Source organism: Salminus brasiliensis, chromosome 19 (assembly GCF_030463535.1).
Source record: "Salminus brasiliensis chromosome 19, fSalBra1.hap2, whole genome shotgun sequence".
Taxonomy (NCBI): Eukaryota; Metazoa; Chordata; class Actinopteri; order Characiformes; family Bryconidae; genus Salminus; species Salminus brasiliensis.
In genome coordinates this window covers 20,533,599-20,557,281 of record NC_132896.1, presented here as the reverse complement: position 1 = coordinate 20,557,281, position 23,683 = coordinate 20,533,599, and the positions used below count along the sequence as shown (strand labels likewise).

The following is a 23,683-nucleotide window of genomic DNA, read 5'->3' as shown; positions in this document are numbered from 1 at the left end:
TAAAGATGAAACCTGTTGCAAAATTTGCAAATCTGGCTGTGGTATTGTGGTGTGTTAGCTAGCTTCTGAGTGAGCCGAGCAGCTAGAACGAGCACCTGTGAGCTATAGCATGACGTATGTTGAACGCTGTGTTTTGAGTAAAGCTGAGTGACAGACAGAATTGACTTGAACACCCTTCTTTACAATGTATGTAATATAAACCTATATAATAATTATATTGTTTTTTCACATGCCTATACATTTTTGTGTCACTTATTAAATGCTTTCATTTTTGCTGTGGTTTTATTCATGATTTTTGGAGTGGTAAGGTAATCACAGGGTTAGCGTATGCCCTCTTTAATCAGGACATGTCCTCTTTAGGGGACCCCAAAGGTGAGATTTCAAACAAGCCAAAATTTCAGACTTGCCTGGGTTGTCTGGGATTTCATTCCATCTTGACCTTTGCTGATTTATAGCCTGCACTATGCCAACCTCCTGTACCTTGTGCCAATTGCTTTGAAAACCAAAATATGGTCACCCCAAGTCATAATCACATAATGTTAATATACAAGGTAGCAAAGGTAGCAGCTCGGCTCAAAGACTGCAAGCCATTCATTCAAGCCTGTCAAAGACTTTCTGTTTTTAGCTCGGTATGCCCCTTCACACACACTGCCACAACATGGCTTTACTTACTAGTCTCTGAGAATTTCTATTCAGGTTTGCTAAATCAGATCATGTCTTCAACTTATGATGATTTGGGAGAAGACTGGGAGAAAAGGGGAATATATTTTTTATGTGTGGATGTTTTAGGATGGGGATATAGGGAGGAGTGGCTTCAGGCATGTTCCTAATCTAAAAATGTAGTTATTGCATAACTTTACTATATGTTCAATTAAACTTGCTATGTATTTTTCCTCCACCAAATATCTGTGATTCCACCAGGTATAAATAGCAATGTGTTCTACAAATTACTATGTAAGAAAATAAATTAATATTATATTTATATTTTATATAAATATATATTTTTTATTTTTATATACTATTTTTATAAATCTATTTGTTCAAATTGTATGAAATTAAATATAGATTTTTATTAAATATAATAAGCTGTACAAAGATGCTTTGCACCTATACTTCCCTTCACAAATAAAATGTTCAATGTTAAAATAGTGTTAAAAGCATGTGCGAGTGGTGATGTCATAAAATTTGTTATCTAATTTTTTACAATTGTGCTTATGCAATATGCACTAAACCAAAAATATACCATTACATTCATGGAAATGTGATTTTTGGCCAAACCACTTTAAATCTGATAATACATTTTAGAACAATGTTTTGCAAATCTTATGACAGATCCTCATGGTTATGTGACTGTTATAAAAATGTCCTATCCTAGCTTACTTTGTGTGTGTGTGTGTGTGTGTGTGTGTGTATGCTTGGGGACTACAGCAGGCGGAAGCAAAGGGGTAAGTTACGAGGTGACTGTAATGGCTTTTCCACACTTGGGTGATCTTAATTTGAGCGGCCGCTGCCTCCAGCTACAGATACACATTACGGGGAGACGAGCGCTAAAAGCTCTCTCTTAATCTGACACTAAACAGCCACCTGTCAGGAGTGAAACACCAGTCCATAATCACATACTCGACAGCGCCAGAGACAGTGAAAAACCTTTTCACAAAGGAGCTGCTCATCTCTCTGTCACTGCTCACTTCCTGAGCTATTCACATTCTCCATGAATCAGCCTTTTTAATTAAAATAACTCTCTGGTATTCCAATCTAGTTTTGGGGACACCATGTACTGTGGTTTGGTTGTGCTGCTTTTAGAATCTCTGCTCTGAATAATTACCAGATTAATTAAGTCAGGTGTGTTTGAGCACGGAAAGCATATAAATGTGCAATGCTATTACTATCTAAGCCCGGGTCGAAAAAACACTGTAATAGTTTCTTTCTGAATTACGCATGTTGTTAGTATTTGCCTCCGTACAGCATTGGGGCCTGTAAAACTCCATGAGGTGCAAGGATGTCAGTATCTGTTTCATTGAGGCCAGTTTCTGTGGTCGCAACCCTGAGACACACTGTTATGATAAAGGGGTTTAGGACTTCCATTATAGTAAGTAATTGTATATGTATGTCCTGGATATTCACCTTGAGATCTGGTGACCAGCAAAGAGCAGTAGAGCAGTAAGGACGTACAGGTAGAGCTGCACCAGCCGTTGTCTGGGAAGGGTCAGCAGAACCAGACTTAGAATGTAGCCTGAGAGACAGAGAGAGAGAGAGATAGAACAGACTGAACTCAAACATTTGCGCTAACTGTAAATTATTGTTCGTTTAGAAGTTGTAATATCAAATATACCAGTACCAAATTGTGATAGAAATGGAGACTGTTTCCAATACAATCTTCAAGAAATCCATTCATCACTACATGATTAAACATTCTGACAGAAGACCCTTTGAAAAGGTGCATATTCTCATACTTATTCCACCCCTCATCTCAACCCAAGATTGTGGGCTCATTCACTTCACACGTAAGTGGCACAACCCCCTTATAATGCTCAATTTTCTGAATCATCTAATTATATCTAATTATAAGTCAGTGGTAAACAAACATATACAATGTAATTAAGTAATTGAGATGAGAAAAAAGTATTCAAAGATTTTTACTACCTGACCCCACATCCCACTGAATTGCCATCTATATCTGAACAGTCCCACCAAATCCTCCTATGACCCCCCATGGCTGGCTGAGAAACTAGTAAGGGAATATTATATTAGCTTAGGATGGTACTCTAACCACATAGGGCCTCGGATCTCTAACGTCACAGTGTTCTGCATGTGCCTTTTATGTGGACATGTGTAGGGTGAAGAGGACTGTATATTATATATGAACTTTTCAGAAAAGGACAGTTCACTTACACTGATTACATTACACCCACATTAAGTTTACATTTTGCTTTACAAAATGTTTATGTCCCAAATATCTGCAACAGTAAGACTTGTACAATAATTATTAAACATTACATTATGATTTTAAATCTAGATTGTTGTTGGTAGCACCAATGATTTGTTTTGAGACCAAAACATCATGTCCACACAAAAACTATATATATTTAGTAAAGATGATGTTAAACTCAAACTTGAACAGTTTGAACAGTATGAACAGTAACATATTAATCTTCTTTATTAATAAAAAAAAAGTATTGGGACACCTGCTCATTGTTTCTTCCAAAATAATGAGCATTAAAAAGAGTTGCTGCTGTTGTTGGAGTATATACATCTACTGCCCAGGGAAGGCTTTCTAAAAGATTTTGGAGCATTGCTGTGAGGATTTGATTGCATTTAGCACCAAGAGCATTAGTAAGTTCAGAATTTTTGATGATCACCAACTCATCTCAAATTCATCATTTCTGAGAACACAGTTCCACTGCTTCACAGCTTAATGAACTAACTCTAATTCTTTACCTTCTCCGAGTAAATGGTCACCCAGCCAGACCTGCTGAAAGATTGCCCACTGAGGTCCCCTCTACCTGTGTCAGACCAGCTGCCTCCTACCAGTCCGACCAGCAGGCCCCGTTCCCACCACCACCCATGCCGGACCAGAGGCACACCCTCCTACCACTGCTACCTGTCTAATGACCATGTTAAAACCTAAATGGACTCGTAACTATCTGCCACTATTAATATCACCAGTGTTAACTATATTTACTCTGACCATCACTGTCATGACTATATTAAGTTCTACTATACCATGAGTTTCAAGTTTCAAGTTCAAGTTTTAGGTTTATTTGTCATTTGCACAACATGTCAGGACATTTATGCACTGAAATGCTTGTGGTGAGGCTCAGGTTGATACTCTACAGGAGGACAAAACTATATACATACTAAACATATTAAAATAAAGTTATATAAAAAATTATATTAAATAAATACAAAATACACACAAAATATACAGAAAATACAGAATATACAAAGACAGGAGGGATCTGTAGAAATTCTCTGATATGTACATTTATGAGGTATAGTCTGAGAGAGAGTGGAGCTAAATATAAATATGTATGTTTATGTCAATTCCTGTTGTATAAAGTGACTTAGTGATGTTGTCCATAGCAGTGATATATGAAGTATTAATAATAAAGTGACCGAGTGCAGTGGTGTGGGTGAAAGGTTCGCAGCTTGTTCAGGAACCTGATGGCTTGTGGGTAGAAACTGTTCATTAGCCGGTTTGTTCTGGCCTGGATGCTGTGGTACCTCCTGTCTGATGGCAGTAAGGTGAACAGGCCGTGTGCTGGGTGGCTACAGTCCAACCGGATCTTCTGAATTTTTTGCAGGCAGCGGGACCGGTAGATGTCCTGCAGGTCTGGAAGTTTGCTGCCTGTGATGGACGCCGCTGTCCTCACCACTCTCTTCAGGGCCTTGCGGTCGTAGGCAGTACAGCTGCCGTACCAGACAGTGATGCAGGCCATGAGGATGCTCTCTATTGTGCATCTGTAGAAGTTGGTGATGATGTCAGGAGGCAGACCAAACTTTCTGAGCCTTCTCAGGAAGAAGAGGCGCTGAGACCTCACTGCTTTGTTCTTGTGGAGTGACCAGGAGAGGTAATCGGTGAGGTGTACCCCGAGGAACCTAACACTGCTGACCCTCTCCACTTCAGCTCCATTGATGTATAAGGGAGAGTGACCACCCCACTGCAGCTTCCTGTAGTCCACGATCATCTCCTTAGCTTTGCTGATGTTGAGACTGAGGTTGTTGTGGTAGCACCACTCTGACAGGGCGCTGACCTCGTCTCTGTAGGCAGTCTCGTCTCCATCTGTGATGAGGCCTAGGATGGTGGTGTCATCAGCAAACTTGAAGATGATGTTGGATGTGTGTCTGGCTACAAGTCATGTGTAAACAGGAAATACAAGAGGGGTCTGAAGACACAGCCTTGAGGAGCCCCTGTGCTCAGAGTCAGCGTGGATGAGAAGCTGTTTCCTACTCTCACCACCTGGGGTCTACCTGTTAGGAAGTCCAGGACCCAGTTGCACAGATGAGTGTTCAAACCCAAGTCTGTGAGCTTGGGGATGAGTTTAGCCGGGATGATGGTGTTGAATGCTGAGCTGTAATCTATGAACAGCATTCTCACATAGGTGTTCTTCCTATCCAAGTGTGTGAGTGCAGAGTGCACTGTCAGTGCAATAGCGTCATCTGTGGATCTGTTGGAGCGGTACGCAAATTGGTGAGGGTCCATGGTGGCTGGAAGCCAGGAACAGATGTGGGTTTTGACCAGCCGCTCAAATCACTTCATAGCTGTTCAGCAATGGTCCTCTGAAGGTCATATCTCAATTATGATTATTATATTAAGATTATGATCAGAGCAGTTCAACAGTATAGATGGTTTGGTAACTTTTATCAATAATTATAAATAGTTCTGTCCAGAGGAGGATGGGTCCCCCTTGTGAGTCTTGGTTCCTCCCAAGGTTTCTTCCTCCAGCTCTGAGGGAGTTTTTCCTTACCACCGTTGCCGTTGGCTTATTCACTGGGGGTCTTGGATCCTTCATATCTTCTTACGTTATTTCTTTTTTTCTGTCTTTTACTAATTATGTAAAGCTGCTCTGAGACAACAACAGTTGTAAAAAGCGCTATACAAATAAATTTGACTTGACTTGACTTAATGCTAGGGGTCTTTGTACCAATGAGTTTTGGTACCAATAAGTTTAAGTACCAATGTTTATCTGCTTCAGGACTGTACAAGCTTGTGTGTGTGCATTTGTGCATCTGTGTCAGCAGCTTAAAGTAGCTAAATGCATTCATTTAGAAGCGGTGTCTACAAACATTTGCACAAATAGTGTAGTAATGACTAAGATAACTTATGATTAGAAATGTGGAGTTATTAGGTTGGTTGATGGTTGATGTTGTTGGTTTAAAATTTCAGCTCCAGAGAGACGGAGAGAGAAACAGACCACTGCTAGAGCCTTGAGACAAAGACACAGTAGCACAAGATAAAGGTTTTTCAGGGTAACTCTCTCTCAGTACATCTGTCAAGACAAGGAGCATGTTTGGACTGAATCATCGTCTATCCTGCTCAGGAGAGAAATACAGTAAAGCAGACTGTCAAGAGTGGGGAAGGGGGAGAGGAGCAATCCGGCCCATTAAGATTGACTCTACGGCACTTTGGGAAAAGAGAGGGAAACTACAGATGTCAAAAGAAAGAAATAACATCACAGCAGTCGGCAGAAGGACAAGGAGTAGAAATGGAAACTATACAAGAAGACAAACAAATCTGGAGGGATGGGGGAAAAAATCTCATGGATACACACATTCAAAAGAGCTTCAGATTATTCAAATGAACTATAGTGTCCTATGGAGACATGCACAACAAGATGTCAACAGTAACATTAATCACTAGCAGTCAGTGGGTATAAAAGTAAAAAGTCGTCTGAAAAATAATTACTCCAGTAAAGTACAGATAACAAATATTTTTAGCTAAATAAGGTAACATAAGTATTTGTACTTCATTACTTGACACCTCTGTGATGCACCCATCATGTCTAGTGGCTACTGTACAAGCCTGATCCTAGGATCAGCAACGTTATGTGCCCAAAGAATGAGGTCAGCTGACTACCTGAATGTACTGAACGACCAGGTTTTTCCATCTATGGATTTTTTTTCTTCCCTGATGGCACGGGCATATTCCAAGATGACAATACCAGGATTCATGGGGCTCAAATTGTGAAAGAGTGGTTTAGGGAGCATGAGACATCATTTTCACACATGGATTAGCCACCACAGAGTCCAGACCTGAACCCCACTGAGAATGTTTGGGATGTGCTGGACTGGATGTGCAGTGATCCAAATCTCCCATCATCAGACCAAGATCTTGGGGACAAATGAATGCGACTCTGGACAGAAAGAAAATGTTGACATTGCAGAAGCTTGTGGAAACGACACAGTGAATGCATGCCGTAATCAAAGCTAAAGGCGGTCCAACTAAATATTAGAGTGTGTAACCTTTTTTTTGGCCAGGCAGTGAATAAGCACTCATGGCCAAATTATAGCTTCTGTCATTTTCCTTAACCCTTGCTTTGTCTTACGTGTCAAAAAGGTCTCACCACTATGTTTAACAGCAGATAAAAAACCCTATATGATCTTTTAAATGAGCTTAAAATTTACTTACTTTTTCTTGAGGGACCTCAACATTAGAGAAAGTGTAAAAAGTATAAGTATGGGAAACTGACATGCAAGGCTATTAGCCTAAGAAGTAAATGTTTATTTGAAACATTAGAATAAATACAAATAAACAAACAAGCAAATCATTGAGATAAATATATAATATAAATATAAATATTATAAATATAAATGATATTTGTAAATGTGTATGACAATCGCTTATATTATCAGTCAGTATGAATCAAGTCTGCTACAATACCTTCACACGTTGGAAGAATTGTCAATAGAATCAGTCAAATGTTTATCAGTGTCTGTGTGGGTTACTAACACTGTGTATGGAAGTTCAGGTACAGTTTCACCCAACAATTTTCTTTAAGTTATATCACCCAAACCACAAGCTACGGTACATACATTTATGTATATGGCAAAAATACTTATTATGAATTTTAGATATATAAAATATTATAAAAATATGTATATAATATTTTTTTAAAGGTATATCTAGAGCAAAAGATTAAGTACAAGTATAGGCCACATGCACTTATTTGTATATTAGACAGTGTCAGGCCGTCGTTGCCACGCTCTCCTCCGGGGCATTCCCAGGGCTCCACCCATGCCTAAAGTAGGAGCCGGGATTCCGGAAGTCGGCTTCCTTTTGTCACACTAACTCTCAGCACCAGTGACTGTGGCTTTTTAAACCCTCCATGTTTTCACTGCCGTGAATTAACACTATACACCCTTGCACCAGCGTGCTCAACAGTCTACTCAAAGGAAAACCTTCTGTTCTTCGCACTCCTGCCTTGCCCCTGGTAATCCCTGCCTGTTAGATTCCCTTATTGTTTTGAAGCTCTGCTTCGCATGTTTGTTTCCCCTCGTTTGTACAGTGCCCTGTCTGTGGTTTAGTCCAAAGTATTGCTTTGTAGTTTTGTTTTCTCCCTATTATCTCCTGAGCTCTGCTGAGCGTTTTTCTGTTATGTAGTCTGAGGCGCTGCATAGTTTTTTTCTTCACGTTATCTCCTGAGCTCTACTCAGCGGTTTTTGGGTTTCCTTGCCCTGTCGACCCTGGTTGGTTTTCTCTGATTCGTTACCAAGCTCTGGTTTCTTATCCCTTTGTTGTTTGTTGTTTTATGCCCAGTCCAGGTTGCTTTGCCATTTTAGTCCTGGTTTGTCGTTCTGTCACTTAGTCTTGCATTGTACCACCCCTGCAAGTGTTTCCTCGTTTCACTGTCATACCTGACCCAGCATGACAGACAGTACATGTAAGGTACATTTAAGTATTAATTCATTACGGGTTATTTTGGGGGGGTTTTTAACTGCTGCATATGCCACTTTACTTCTGATGTCAATGTCAAGGACCTCTATTAATTTATTATAATTTATTTATAATTAAACACTTAAACTTTTACATTCCAAAAACTAGCATTATACTATTTCTATACTTTGTGTTGGTTAATGTAGTTGTGTAATGTTTATTTCAATGTTTGATCTTTATTGTTGCGCCATGGGTATAAGAATAAAGCAATTTCTATCCTGTGTATGTCCTGTACATAACGCAGTTTCGACAATAAAGCTGACTTTGACTTTAAAGTATAGGCCAAATATACTTAGACCTTTGTGTATACTAGGCAGTGCACGCCAAGTATATTTAAGTATTAGCACAAGTATAGGTCAAATAGACTTTTTTGTATACTAGACAGTACACTTCAAATATGTTACATTATTGGTACAATTATAGGCCAAATATACTTTGTATACTGGGCAGTACACTTTAAGTACATTTAGATATTAGTGCAACTATAGGCTAAATATACTTGCACTTTTTTGTATACTAGGCAGTACACTTTAAGTACATTTAGGTATTAGTACAAGTAAAGGCCAAATATACTTAGTCGTTTCTGTACACTTTTCAGCATAAGCCAAGTATACGTATGTTTAGTATATCTTGGTTGGTGTATGTCTGAGAAGTACATAAAAAGTTAACTGAAAGCTATTTGTTTAAAAGACTTTTAAAAGATATTAATAGCATACTATAAATAAACCTGTTAAAATATAAAGTATTATATAAAAACATACTATAAAAAACATCTGTTAACAATACAGCAAGTAATTCTTAAAAAATGCAAGTAATTAATGTCCCATACCAAAAGAACTGGACATATTGTTAATTTTTGTCATGAAATAATACTGTGTTCCACCTGACAGTGCACTGGATGTAAGCGTGTCTGCTAGAATGAGTTTGCCTTCCCCGCTCTACACATGCGAAGACTGCATGAGTGAACATGTGAATGAAGGCATATGTGTGTGTTTGTGAGCATGTGTGTAAGTGCTGTAAACTGCAGGGAAAGGATTAGGACGTTGCTCTACACAGATTAAGCTTTCATTACTCCACTGCCATGCCTGCTTGATCTGTCATGTTATGTAACCCCGGGAGCTTTATCTGTCTGCTGCTGCTGCTGAACCTGTCATCCTATCCTGTAGCCCTGCCTTCTGCCATTCACAAGATCCACCCCACCACCACCACACACACACACACGCACATGCACATGCACACGCACTCCAAGACGCAGACAGGCTGGGCTCGTAAACATGCTAGGTGGTTACTGAGGAGGCAACAAGAGAATGGGGAGCTGACAGAGACACAGAGGAAAAACATGATGCTCCGCTGTCTCAAATTGCAACAGTGACGGATTCAGAGAAAAGAACAACATGGAGTGACCTGAAAGGCAGTGAAAGCAAAATAATACAGCCAAAAATAAACAGTAAAATAATTCTGTGTCAGCAAACTGTGCTGGATGATATTATACTCTACAATGCATGCAAGAAATGCAAACAGGAATTTCTACTGGGAAAAATAAAATCGATGAGAAGGACAATAAGTAAAGGCCGGATGTTTTTGAGGAAATATAGTAATTCTGAAATATGAGAAAATTTGCTACCGCCAGGATCGAGCCATCAGAGGACGACGCAGTGCCTGTGGCCAGCCAGGATGAAGAGAGATCGTTTACATTAACCACAAGCAGTAAAAACAGTGTGCCTGTGGATTCGCTGACTAGAGATGTTCTTTACATCTCTATATCTGTCCTTTTCTCTGCCTATGATTTCATTCCACCTCTGGCTGCAATTTATCCCCCCGTTCTAAATGTATCATTAGAGAGGCAGGCAGAGAGGCCTTCCATAAAGTAGCATCTCCGATCTGTCCACATAATGGGCCAAAGCCAAGAGAACATTGATATTAACAGCTTTAGCAGTGAAGTGAGAGCTGCTGCAGTGGGGCTCTAACTGCTGGCCAGGAAGGCCATCTCTATTAGTTCCAAAGACCTTTGGGTGTCCGATTTTGGCTCTCTGCGTTCAGCAGAGGATAACCATTTTTACTGTTGTACTATTGGTCTTGGGAAAGTACAAAAAAGGCTAATCACAACTATATAATAAGAGTTAGGGATCTATATGGATTAAAATGGGAAATCTGGGCTGATGCCAAGCTATTTTTTATGCAACAGCATTAAAGAGAACTAATATATTTATTTCTGTATTAGTAAAATAATTTAAATTAAGATATTTTAGTACTGCCATTATGACCCATGGATTGCTGGTTCAAGTCCCGGGACATGTTGCCTGCCATCAGCAGCCAGGGCCTGAGAGAGCACAATTGGCTTGCTCTCTCTGGGTGGGTAGATGGCTCTCTCTTCCATCAGTGTGATGTTGGGCGGCACGGGCGGCCCTGTTTTACTACTACGACAACAACAGGTTAAAGGCTATATGTAGTGCGCCCACATCGCTCCATTGTTCATACCTAATACGACAGCAGAACATGAACCTCTTGGCACCATGTCTAATCTCACGCAGGGGCTAGAGGGGTATAAAGCCACCCAGCACTGAGCTGTGGAGCAGTGGAACTGTGTTCTTTAAAATCATGGTGCTCCATTCAATACTTTTGAGTGGATGAGTTGGACCTTACTAATGCCATCAGAATCAAACCCACAGCAATGCTCCAAAATCTGGTAGGAAGTAGAGACAGTTATTCCAACAAAGGATAAGCTCTTTTCTAACACCCTTGACTTATAAAAAAGGGCTAATTTAGCATAAAACAAAGCCAAGCAGGAAGAAGGCCAACAACTCTCACTGTTTGACCAAAAGACATAATCAACTTTAAGGGGTTGACAATCATCATAGACAAAAGGAACTGGTCTAGACAGGAATATGACAGAACTCGATTTCCACTGAGTTCATCATAGTTACAACTGAGGTGGTATTCTCATGGAGACATTACATCCTACAAAGGAGGAGCTTAGGAGGAAGGCGCTATTTTTAAATGTATATATGTGTTGTTTTTCTACTACTGGCTGTTCGGTCTAGCTCAACTGAAACTGACGACCATACACACATCTTGCTACAGCTAATTGTAAAAAAGATTCCATCAAGATTTCATCAAGTTCAGAGAGACAACCTTTTTTATAATAATAATAATAACTGAGGGGTAATTGGTTATTCAAATTTGAGGAGGAAAGTTGGTGGAAAAAATCAGTCAGCTATTAACTGCCTACACCAATCTGATTCAGCCATTATCATGCATCCCTAATATGAGTTTTTTTTTGTATTTGAACCCTATTCCAGAAAATATGAATACACTGATCTGTAGAGTTTATATGCTTCTATAGACTAGAGTTTCACTGATGTGGGAAACTGGGGATGATGCCAATGTCCAGTATTTTCACAAACATTTATCAAATGTACAAGCTAGGAACTGGAACTAAACCTATGTGAATTTACACTACACAGAAATGTATTTGTTAAATTCAGCTTATTATAAAATACTTATTTGTGGACAGTGACAAATGCAATTTCATATACAAATATACATTTCAAATACAATGTCAAGTCTGATTTAAAAATACAGACCCTCTGGCCTGAGTGACCATTTGCTTTAGACAGGCCATTTTAGCAGAGGTGACCATCATGGTCAGGGCAACGGCAATGTTCCTGCTAATGTACATTTTCAAAGCAATCCCTTACTGATTTCTAGTTCTGAGTCATGACTCTTCCAACAAATTCTTCATTCTTCAGGACTTAAATTTAATTAAAAAAAATATGTAGCTGTTTACCTATGTATTTGCAAGATAACATAAAGATCTTGAGAAGAAAGCTTTTTTCCCATGAAGTTAACTTATACTTGGCCCACTGTTAAAAGTAGCTCCATCACTGAGGCGAGTGCATGTATATACAGATATGGGCCAGTGAACCCCAAGTAGTTCTTTGTAGCTTATCATTGCCAATGACATATGAGCAGAAATCCAAGTTTATTCGTACACATGAACACACACCAAAGCGCATGCACAGGATGTCACTGTCATTTTATGTTGACTGCAGGAAGGTTTTCTGTAAAAACGCTGCTTTCTCAAATTCTGATGCTTGCTTGCCGAATTAACCATGGATTAAACAGGAATGAATAAGCCTAAAACTGTGGCACTTTCCACCATGTTCTCCAACAGCCTAGAGAGCTGGAGTAAAAAAAAACAACAACAAACAGAATACATCACGTACCATTCAGAAAACCATTCACACTGTTCACCAAAACATTCTTTCCAACGACACGCACTGACTGTAATACATGCACACCCACATCCTCACACACACATACAAACACACACAATCCCTGTGAATAAGCCATGAGCCATGGCAGTGTGTACAGGCAGCAGCTGAATGGCGCTGGATGCTACGCTCCAGTGAGCTCTTTTAAAGCTCAGGACAGTCCAGGAGACCCACCAGCCGAGCCAGCCACTCCACCCTGGCCTGCAGTCAGCAGAAACCCAGCGTAAACAAGTTCTCCAAAACGGACAGCGAACGAGTGACAGTTACACGAAAAAAAGAAGAGAGAGAGAAATTGGTCTGAAACCCATACATTAATGATGCTCTGACCTGATTTTAAGGATTTTTACCTTTTTTTTTTTTTGTCTTTGGAGTTTGGCATCTTGCCAGCCAATTTCCCCATTTCCAGCTCAATCATCTTTCTCTGTCTGCACCTCTATTATCCACATGCCCTGGGAGAGATCAGTCACACAGGAAACATGATAGACAGCCCATCAGCCCATTGACCTTGATCATTTAGTCCTCTGTAATATCTTTGAACCATCTCCCACCAAGCGCTGCTGTTTGCAGATCTGCATTGCTGAACAGCTTTTTAAATGAAAAGTGTTGTATTCTACAGTCTTTACTCCTCCAGGGACATCGATTAAGGAAACAGCATGGCAGCAGGCCACAAAGAGCATGACTTGAATGAACATGAAAGGCTCTTCAGAAAGAAATTACAGAACCTGCTGACGGCAAGCACTCACATCGCAACAGTGACATGACTACAGTGACTAGTGAATACTGGTGACTGATTGATATGAAAATTGTCACCAATATGGATTGTAAGGAGCTATAATATGTGATAACCAGTGGAGAACCCCTGGGGCCTTCTGGGCCTTCAGAAAAGACCTAGTAATTTCTGTGGATAAAAAAAACACATTTTTGTTTCATTTCTATTTAAGAAATTATACGTATTTAAACCACCAATACCAAACAACAACCCACTCACATATTCAGGTCATGCACCAGCAGTCCACCTGCCTCCCAGCTTTAGTCTCATTAGTAGATTGTGTAACAACATGGGCACAGTATTGTATTTTGAGAATATCAGACTATGACCCCAGTTTTCGGATCGAACTGAATCATGTATGAGTCTAGCGTTACACCCTTATCAATCAACTATCAATGTAATCGGAAACTTAGAGTGAAATCAATCATTTCCAATGGGGGCATACCGGTTTGCTGTATAACACTCTAAGAAATGCCACACGCTGGTATGAGTGGTAGCCTAACCAATGGGCTCCTGTCAGATGTTATAAATAGACAACCTGGCAACAGCTCTAACACTGTTTGTTTGGCAACTGGCCAAAAATCTTGACCCCATGGGTGGTTAGCAAAAATCAGCGTTATTTAATAGGTGTTCTTTTCCCTCACATACCAGACTTGCTGTTCAAGCGCATCCCACAGATGCTAAAAATCTGTATAATGTGGTAAAAAAACATCTAGAATCTCGTCATGTTACTCAAACTAGACGACCCTCTTCTATTAGTCCAAGGTCAAGTTCCGAAACTTATGTGACAATTGTATTTGATGCTGATTCATGGTTGCCTCCCTGGACTGCTCTCAGTTGTAACTTTTGACCAGGTACATTAGAAAAGCCAGGCTGGCCGGATGTGAACTCTTAATGTGAATGTGGGTTTAGATGATCCTCCAGATAGACTTCAGTGCAGGTTTTGTGACCCAACAGCTCAAATTTAACATTACTGATATTTACAAGCTTGAACATGCAAAATCACTGCTCTGGTAACAACTGGATTTTAGCCTCTTGACTAAACCCTTCTAGTTTTGGCCTACGTCACTAAAAAACACAGTCTGTTGACTGTGAATCCCTACAGACCTAAACAATGCAAGATTGTCATGAGGACACTCTCTCTGAATCGCGTTCCTCAGTCCTTAGAGGGATAGAATGTCTGCAGCCCCACCCTTACTGGGGCTTATTTGTTCAAGGTATGCCAAATGTACTTACTTAAAACACAAACCTTTGGACAACTTTAAGAGACTGGTTAAATTAGTGGGTAATTCTCTGTGGCTTTCAGGTTTAAGTGTGCTATCTCTTCTTGGACTGCTGTGTATCTCTCATTGTATTCAGACTTTGTATGATATTTGTAGTTTGGTGAAGAGATAAGTCCCAGTCTCCATTACATGTTATTATGTGAATAATAGAAAACAAATCAATAAATATCAGTGCTTTGCTGCAAGAGTGTCACTGGTACTGATTCACGGAACCTTAGGATATGGGCCGATATTATTGATCAGGGCCTTAAACGTACCCTTACTACAGGATTACAGTAGCAGCAATGTAACTCACCAACATAGTGCAGGTAGAGGGCCAGGTACTTGTACTGGAAGAGGGGGTTGTTGTTGAGGCTGCTTCTCTGGATCTTCTGGAAGAAAGAGCTGACATCCCAGCGGTACAGCACCTCCAGCAGCATGATGCTGGGCACGCGCAGGCCCACATTCAGTATGGCCTCCATCCGTTCTTTCACCGCCATTGCGCCTCTCTCCCGCCACAAACGCACACAGCACACGGCCTCTGCTTCACACCAGTACTGAACTGGCCAACAAGGAAGGAAGAGAGGAGACAGAGATGCTGCTCATGAGTCTGAGCTCAAAACAAACGCTCAGGCAAGTAGTAACATTTGCACATCCTCAGGATATGCAACACAAGTCCATCCTCAAGTCAATCCACTCAAAGTATTAAAGATAATAATTCATTAAATTAACAAAGAGGACTATCTTATATTGTTATATATTGTTTCTTTTAAACTTCATAAGAATTAAACAAACGCTTTGTCGTTACTGTGCCTTGTAGATTGATATATGTAAATACGCTCTTTTCTGATTGGTTGTCTTAAAATTGTGCCTCTTTTAAAATCCCTGTGGGCTGAAATACACAGTTGGCTTCGTTTAGCTGTGCCATGCCCACGATTTTTATATAGTGGCAGGAGCGGAGAAACCTGTTGACACCACTTACATCAAACTTTGTGAATACTTTTGTGTAACCTAACTACAATTAAAATTTTAAAAAATGTCACTTACTGAAATGGCTGTCCTTACTGAGGCTGAATTAGCACTTGCTGATTCAACTTCAAGTGCACTACTTTTTGGAATTTTCGGAAATTATCTTGTGTTTGCGTTTGTTATGGTATGCCAGACCCAGTACGACAGAATGACAATATACTCTTCCTAAGGTGTAAAGTGTGAATTATAAGCATCATATCTGATACCACAGAACGTTGGTGAATCTTGTTGGATTCAGGTTCTATAACACCAAATGCATCCCAATATATAATGGGATAGATTTCAATTTCCCAGCAATTGCCCAGCTTCCAAAACAGTAAAGCTGCTGAAGTACTGAATGCAGAAAAGTGAAAGCACCAGTTTCGCCAACATGAGGAATTTCTATTTGACCAAACTGTGATCATTTAGAGGTTCATACTATCTTAGAAAATCACAAGAGCTAGTTTAAATAACTTAAATAACCCAAGATTTTATTGTAAGTCTATTGTAGAAATGCAGTGTTATCCACATACTAGTAGCTTTATTGTTACTGTGAAGTAACACTGACTGTCCTATTGCAGCGTAGCTTCCATAAATGCACTGGGCTGGTTTAAACAGTGTTTATATATTACACAGAGCTATTATTTTAAATAAGTGATAAACAGGCGCCCTTTAACGTGAAAAACCACAGAAAACAAGAGTTAGCTAGCTACCACCCCAATGTAAACAGCAGGACGACCATACACGCTGCACAACCAAGATGTGAAGCGAAATCTGACGGCTTTATCATACACGGCACAGTGAAGATACATTAATCAGGTCTCTGTAAATACAATTCAGTTAGACCATAAAAATGAATTTTGGATCATATTACTGAAAACGGTTAACTACATAATAATGTCAGTCCCGCTTTCAACACCTGAAGCGACCTCTAACGGCTAGCTAACTACCCCTGGAATCTGCCGCCGCTGTTCACCGCGATTGAGCACGAGCAGCAGAGTGAACTACAGTAACCCCGCTCTCATTGGAAATTCACTGTGTGTGCAGTCACATGGCCAGCACGACAAGAACGAGCCTGTTGCGATGTTTTAAGCAAGCAGTTCTGTGTATGTCGACAACTCTGGTGAAAACCGTCCAGCCACGACTTCATCGACCGTGGACATTTTAGGATGCAAGTCCAACAAATGCAAGTCAGCGTTCACACTGTGGACGTGCTGAACACGGGCGTATAATAAACAGTGAGACACAGTCTGAGCATTTGTGTTTAGCATCGGCTCTTACCCAGCTCGCGTATTTGAAAGTCTATTATATAAGTCTAATAACATTCACACAGTATGTGTGTGTGTCCTCAGACTGTGATGCTCGTTTGAACTCTAGTAACCCTGCCCGGCTCGCCAGTCTTGTTAATGAACCTATACATGGAAGCGCTGCTAGGTCTCTGCTAAATCAACCGCATTTGCAGAACACAAGCGGACAGAAGACACTCACAGAAGCGAGACTATCGCGGCTCGTCTGGACTAGGCTTTGCGACGTTTCTCGGGCCGACTGTGATCCATGCTGGCGGAGGACTGCAGCGTGTGGCGGGCGCAGGCGAGAGGCATCCCGGATCACTTCATCCCTCCTTCATCCCGCAGCCATTACAGAGAAAGAGCCAGAGCGCGATCCGCACTGAGCATGTGCGCCGCTGAGAGGGGATTACAGCGAGAGAGCAGTGGCATCGTGAGGAAAGAGAGAGAGAGAGGGGAGAGAGAGGGGGGGGGGGGGGGGTTGGATTGAGGTGAAGGAAGATAGAATGGCGATAAGGTGACAGAGATAGAGAAGGTAAACAGAGTGGAAGCAGAAAGCGAGACAGAGAGAGGAAGGAGATGGGGACTTAATGGAGAAAGGGAAAAAGGTGGAGAGAACAGAAGAAGATAGAGAAAGTAAGATAGAGACCAAGGTGAGAGAAAGAAGAGAGAAGAGAGAGGTAGGAAGAGAGATGGAGAGAGGGGAGGGGATAGAGATATGGGAGAGAGGGGGGTAGAAATGGAAAGTGTTAGGAGATGGGAAGCGAAAATAAGGAGAGAGAGAGAGAGATAGAGAGAGAGAGGGAAGAAAAAATGAGATAGAGGAAGAGCGAGAGAGGGGGAGGGAGATAGAGATGGAAAGAGAGAATAGGGAGATGGGGAGAGAGCAAGCAAGGAGGTAGATATGGAAAGAGAGACAGTGAGATGAAGGCGAAGGACAGCAATGGGGAGTGAGAGGAAGGGGAAAGATAGATGAGAGTGAGAGTGGAAGAAATAGACAGAGAGAGAGAGAGAGAGACGACTGAGAATTAAGGTTGAGCAGGGAACCTGAATTTGGACAGAAACAACAAGAAACAAATGATCAGGGTGGCAGATGTGCGCGTTTGATCATCCTGTGAGTGAAGAACACTAAATAATACATAAAGGTCATCTCTCTTTCTCTCTCTCTCTCTCTCTCTCTCTCTCTCTCTCTCTCTGACACACACACATGCAGTACCTAGGCTGTACTGTATTGGTTTACATAAAACTGGTGCAAAACCGCTGACCTCACACACATTTCTTGATAAATGTTTATCACATGATCTGGAAATCACAGCGTACAATCTGACGTGCTTGTTTTGGGAAATGTGCAGCAGTGCATCGTTGGTATTTGAGGGCTCTGCTGGAGTAGTTCACATGATTTTCGTTAAAAACGTAACTCAGTTTTCCATCTGAATGTGTATGGAGTAAAACGAAACTGCAAGATCTAGATTTGCGCAAGGAAATAGACTTTAATGAAACGCCACCACAATCACAAATCATAGCCACTCTGAAAGGCTGCAGGGCAACCACAGGAAGAAGCAGGACTTTACCCAGTCACATGTGCAGCAGCAACAACAACAGCACCATATTGAAAGTGCCACAGGTCATTCTGGAAATTCACATAAAACTTTGGCATGATGAGGCAGTTGTTATAACAAATGCAGTAATTCAATTTTACACACTGATCTGCAGCGATGAATGAGTGAACATGCTGTTGTGGGTTCACATTTCCCTGACATGACATGACATACTGCACACACTCACACAGTGTCTACAGTTTTGTGATGGGTCATATTTTATTTACAAAAAGGCAGGCCTGCAAAATCAATTCATGTACAATGATATTGTTGTAGTATTAAGTGACCAAAACTACAAACTCAAAAAGTTTAATAATAAAGTATAAAGGTTCTCCTTTTTAGATAAAAGACCCTTTTAATTCAACCACCACCATCAGCGAACACGCTTAGGTAAACAGGAATAAAGCATTCGTACAAGATAGAAAAAAGCTACATTGCAGTTGTTATGGCCTAGTGTGCTTTTTGTGTCTGCTGCTGCTGTCTTATAGTATATGCTTTTCTTGTGTGTGCAGTGTGCAATCTTGTTATTGGCCACTAGGGGAGCAGTGTCAAATACTATAAAGGAGCCTGGGAATACGTGGCCGGAGAGAGAAGTTTAGGGCTCCTCCCCTTTGATCACCTGGAAAGACTTCCTGTTCAGACCAACCCGGCACTTCACATTTGTGCTCTGTTGGCCTGCTAGGTTTGTCATTCACCTCATTTTCCATAACAGCAGTGGAGTTGGGGGTGGGGCATCATTGTTGCCTTGTGTTTCTCTGGCAGACAGCAGATCTGTTGAATATAGATTGTAACCACAGTGATCATAGACATGCTAAAGGAGTAGTCCAATATGCTCAGTTAGAGGGTGTCACAATAATTGGAAGAAGAGGAGAATTTCGCTTGAACAACCGTGTTATGTTTGAAGGTGCAGAATTTAAACTATGCACCATAACGTCCATGCACCTGCTCTTACCACTTTGTGGCGGGAAAACCAACACTAGAACATTCTTACCCAGAGAAATGGCTCAGTTATGAAGGCCCAATAAAGGCTAACATCCTACCTGACAGGCGAGTTTTCCTTCCACAAAATTATAAGAGCAGACATGTGGACGCCTGGATGGATGATTAAAATTTAGCGCCTCCAAACAGACACGCACTTCAGTCAGCAGATATTATGGTGCCCAACAACACTCAGATCTTGTTGTGTTGTGTTGGAAAGCTAGTTAGCTATGCTCTAAATAGCTTTAAATAATGTTATAGCCTGCTAGAATTTTGGGTTAGCATTGCTAGCTACTTTATGATCAGTGTCCACAACATTAGCGTACTTCAGATTTCAGACCATTTAATATGAAAAGGATTATCAGTGTGCACCAAAGAGACAATTCTGATCAATTCATTCCTGAAGAAGAACTACAGTAAATGATCTTGTTTGCCAGATAGCATCAGAGTGTCCCGGCTTAAAATGTGTGACAAGACGTGACAAAAATTACTTTATTTTTGGCCAATGTGTGCTATGTGTGATGCACAAACACCAGTATGGGGATGTTTTTCCTCAACAGGGCCTAGGCGCCTTATTAAAATTGAAGGACAGATGGATAGTGGAAAATACAGTGAAATACTGATCTCAGACTCATGGTCAAAGCAAAAGTAGAAGATCCTTGAGGAACGTTTGGAGGTATGTTAGTTTTAAACTGTGGCGGAATCTCTTAAAGTACTTTGAGGAACCTGAAAGAAAATAAAGGTTTTTAGAAGAAAACAGTTCCTTGAAGGTTTCCCTGGTTTCGCTTAATTGAGTCATGGCCACTACTAATTAAGTTGTGACCACCACTTAATGATCTTGTTCCCACGCCATACTAAGTCGTGACCACAACTTAGGATCTCATTCCCACACCTTATTTAGTCATGGCCACCACTTATTTATATGTCTTACTAAGTCTTATTTATGTGGGATGTCACCAGCAACATACTAATTACCTTTAATTACTTCATTATTTTTTATGTGTACCTGCGTCCACCTCAGTTTGTTCTCTGCAGATTCCAAATTTGAATACACTTCCCAATGCTGGACTTTAATTCTGAACACACAGACACATAGCACTATTTCTTAAGGTTTGTGAACCCTTTACATTTTTCTGTATTCATGCCAACAAGATCTCATAAAATCCGTACATATACCACTAGAGTTTACCCCAAGATATTCGTAACATTTTGCATAAACATGTTGGTATATTGTTTTATGGCTCAAAAGGGGCTCCTATCCACTGGTCACTTGCCACACAACCCAGTCTGTCATGTTCCCGAAGAAGAATTGAGAAAACGGCATTGCCACAGCATTCTGCTTTCACATTCTACTAATTTAGGATTAGGTTAAGGGTTCGATTATGTTTAATCTACATTTAGATTTAGGGTGAGGTGGAGGGTGAGGTAATACATTTTCACTGGTTGCTTTGGAACATTGTCTGTTCAAATCGTTTGATTTCTACTTGTCTTGGTTGCGTCAGTACATATGCATGATGGCCGGACTCTAATGGTCTTTAGTCACATTTGTATGAATTCCTTTTGAGACCAGGCAGATGCATAAATACAGAAAACTGTAAATGTATTCTTATTTCTTTCCCATTACAACACCATGTAATTTGCTGTAATATTCACAAATACACATGTTTAGGCTATGACATTAAGTCTGCAAATGGACTAGATTACCTGTTCGCACAGCCTATTAGCCTATACACATTTGTGTCATGATAAAAAATAAATCTCCTGACCGTGGAGGTGAGTGAACCAATTCACTTTCTAATTCTCTGTGCTTAATTAAAATGAGTCAACACTCTGCCCAGACATGCCTGCTTCTTTATCATGATGACCTCGAGGAAATGGTTAAAAATATGACAGTCTTTACACATACTGCAGTCCTGAAAGACTGATGTGGCTGGACAGTTTCAAGACAAGTGATGTGTCTTTTTGGTAGGGGAGGACTTTATGACGAGTCAGCGATGTCTATGGTATTTCACTTCAAATTACTGTCAGTGGTCAAGGCATAGTTGATCTCATCTGAGGACAGAGAATGTCATTGCTGGCAGTTTAAAAATGAAAAAAAAACAAAAAACAAACAAATATCACAGAAAGCAGCTGAGAATAGTGCTATTTTAATTAGAATACATGTAGTTTACAGTGTATATGAATGATTTTTCAAATGACAACATCTGAAATATTTTGCTATTGTTGCTAATCTGATCCAGACTCAGTGAACTAGTTTCCCCTACACATATTAAGCCTAAGATTGGACTAAATTTGCAGTGCTAATGGTTAAACACCATTGGAATTCTTTTGTCTAGGCTTAGGCTTAACCTGGGTCTAGAAAACAGCATGAGCAATAAAATGCTGATAGCCAAAAGTTGTTTAGCTTAATTCAGATGGAAATATTATTACAGGCAAAAAACAAACAAACAAAAATGCATTATGTATCATTTCATAAAGCATCACTAAGTGACATTCATAGCACATTGCAGTCCCAGCCAGCATATACTATAATTACATTAAAGATTTATACTTATCTAGATGGAATAATTGGTAATAGTTGTATTCATATATTGTTCTGTGTTAAAATATAGTACAAATGTATATACCTGTCAGAATGTATATAGATTAATATTAAAAATCATATGATATAGCCATGTTATAAAAGCTTTAGAAAGATGTATTTATGAGCAATTTCGCTCTCATTCCTAACAGTTTTTGGTGATGAACAGTCATGTTGAAATGAAATATTGGGAATGAAATAATGGAAATGCCCTGGCTTAAATAAACCTTAATTGAAAATACACATTCCAAAACCAGAAAATATACAAATGATAATAGCATGAATTATAATAGCATGATATTATATATTAACACATCTGATTAAAATCATGTATTTAAAATAATCAATTTAAAATCATCTTTAAAAATGATTTTGAAATGATCTCTAGAAATTATTTTAAAATCATATCTTAAAAAACGTTTCAAACCATATCTTTACAAAACAATTCAAATCATATATTTAAGATATATTTTGAAGAAATATTTTTAAATTGTATATATATATTGTATATGTGTATACAATTCTGCAAAGACCATCATTAAGAAAAATTGTCTTAAAATCTTAAACAAATATTTTAAAATTATATCTTGAACCACTCAAAAGCATCTCAAGTCAAGTGGGTTTTATTGTCATTTCAACTACCTGTACGCATGTATCATTAGTCTCAAGCGACATGCAATGTTTTTATTAGCGTTTTGTGTTGAACAGAACATGCATGCCATGAAGTCCTGTCTTATTATTATCCATGATTCAGACTTTTATGATATGCATGCATTTATTAATTTATCAGTTACTTTTCTGTTCAGTCATATCGCGTATGACTAACCAATTCATCCGCATAAGGAGGAATATTCCTTTAGAAAATGTGGTGTCAGAACATAGATGTCAGAGTTCCGTTGAGTGACACCATTTATTTCTTGAGGAAAAGTACTTCACCATGCTACAACTGGATTTGTGGCAGTAATCCGGGCCGTATGTGCCTCGAGCGGCCTTGTGTGGTCTGCATGACAACAAAAGACATACAGTACATCACATTAGAGCCTTAGCACTGCAGGCCTGCTGGCCACACATTTGTGTCACAGTGAACAAATGAATGACCAAATAACAGCGTCTCTAGAGAGCATGTCATATTTATAACCTGAAACAGTGAGTAAATCACAAACAGAAAAGTGAGTGTTGTAAATCATGTATTTGTTTCGGGTAAACAGAGAAAATGTATTGTATACTTTCCTATAGGAGTACATAATGGCACTACAACTGAACAACTGAATTATTCAAAGAAATATTATAAATAAATAATGTGATTAAATAAATAAAATAAAAGCTGTTAAAATGAATCAACCTGTTGGGAATATCCATCAATGCTTTCTAATATTACAAAAACACTAGAACGTGTATACAATATTTCTTTCTTCATATTATCAGAGGGTTGAAAGATTAGAATACATTATATATGACTATAACATTACTTAAAAATGATAACTCTAGTTAAT

General features: G+C 39.7%; 1 protein-coding gene across 2 annotated transcripts in view; it reads right to left on the bottom strand.

The window, feature by feature from the left end:
• Positions 1–17,865, bottom strand: part of rnf145a (ring finger protein 145a) — a 30,457-nt gene extending 12,592 nt beyond the window's left edge. Inside the window, exons 1-3 of one of the 2 annotated variants that reach the window (XM_072663790.1) lie at positions 17,236–17,865; positions 15,056–15,301; positions 2,125–2,233 (exon numbers count right to left, since the gene is read on the bottom strand). In XM_072663790.1, coding sequence (XP_072519891.1) covers positions 2,125–2,233; positions 15,056–15,239 — 293 coding nt within the window. In that variant the 5' untranslated portion in view covers positions 15,240–15,301; positions 17,236–17,865. The remainder of the gene's footprint in view (positions 1–2,124; positions 2,234–15,055; positions 15,302–17,235) is intronic. The other variant, XM_072663791.1, reaches the window with a different exon arrangement.
• Between the last annotated feature and the right edge of the window lie 5,818 nt (positions 17,866–23,683).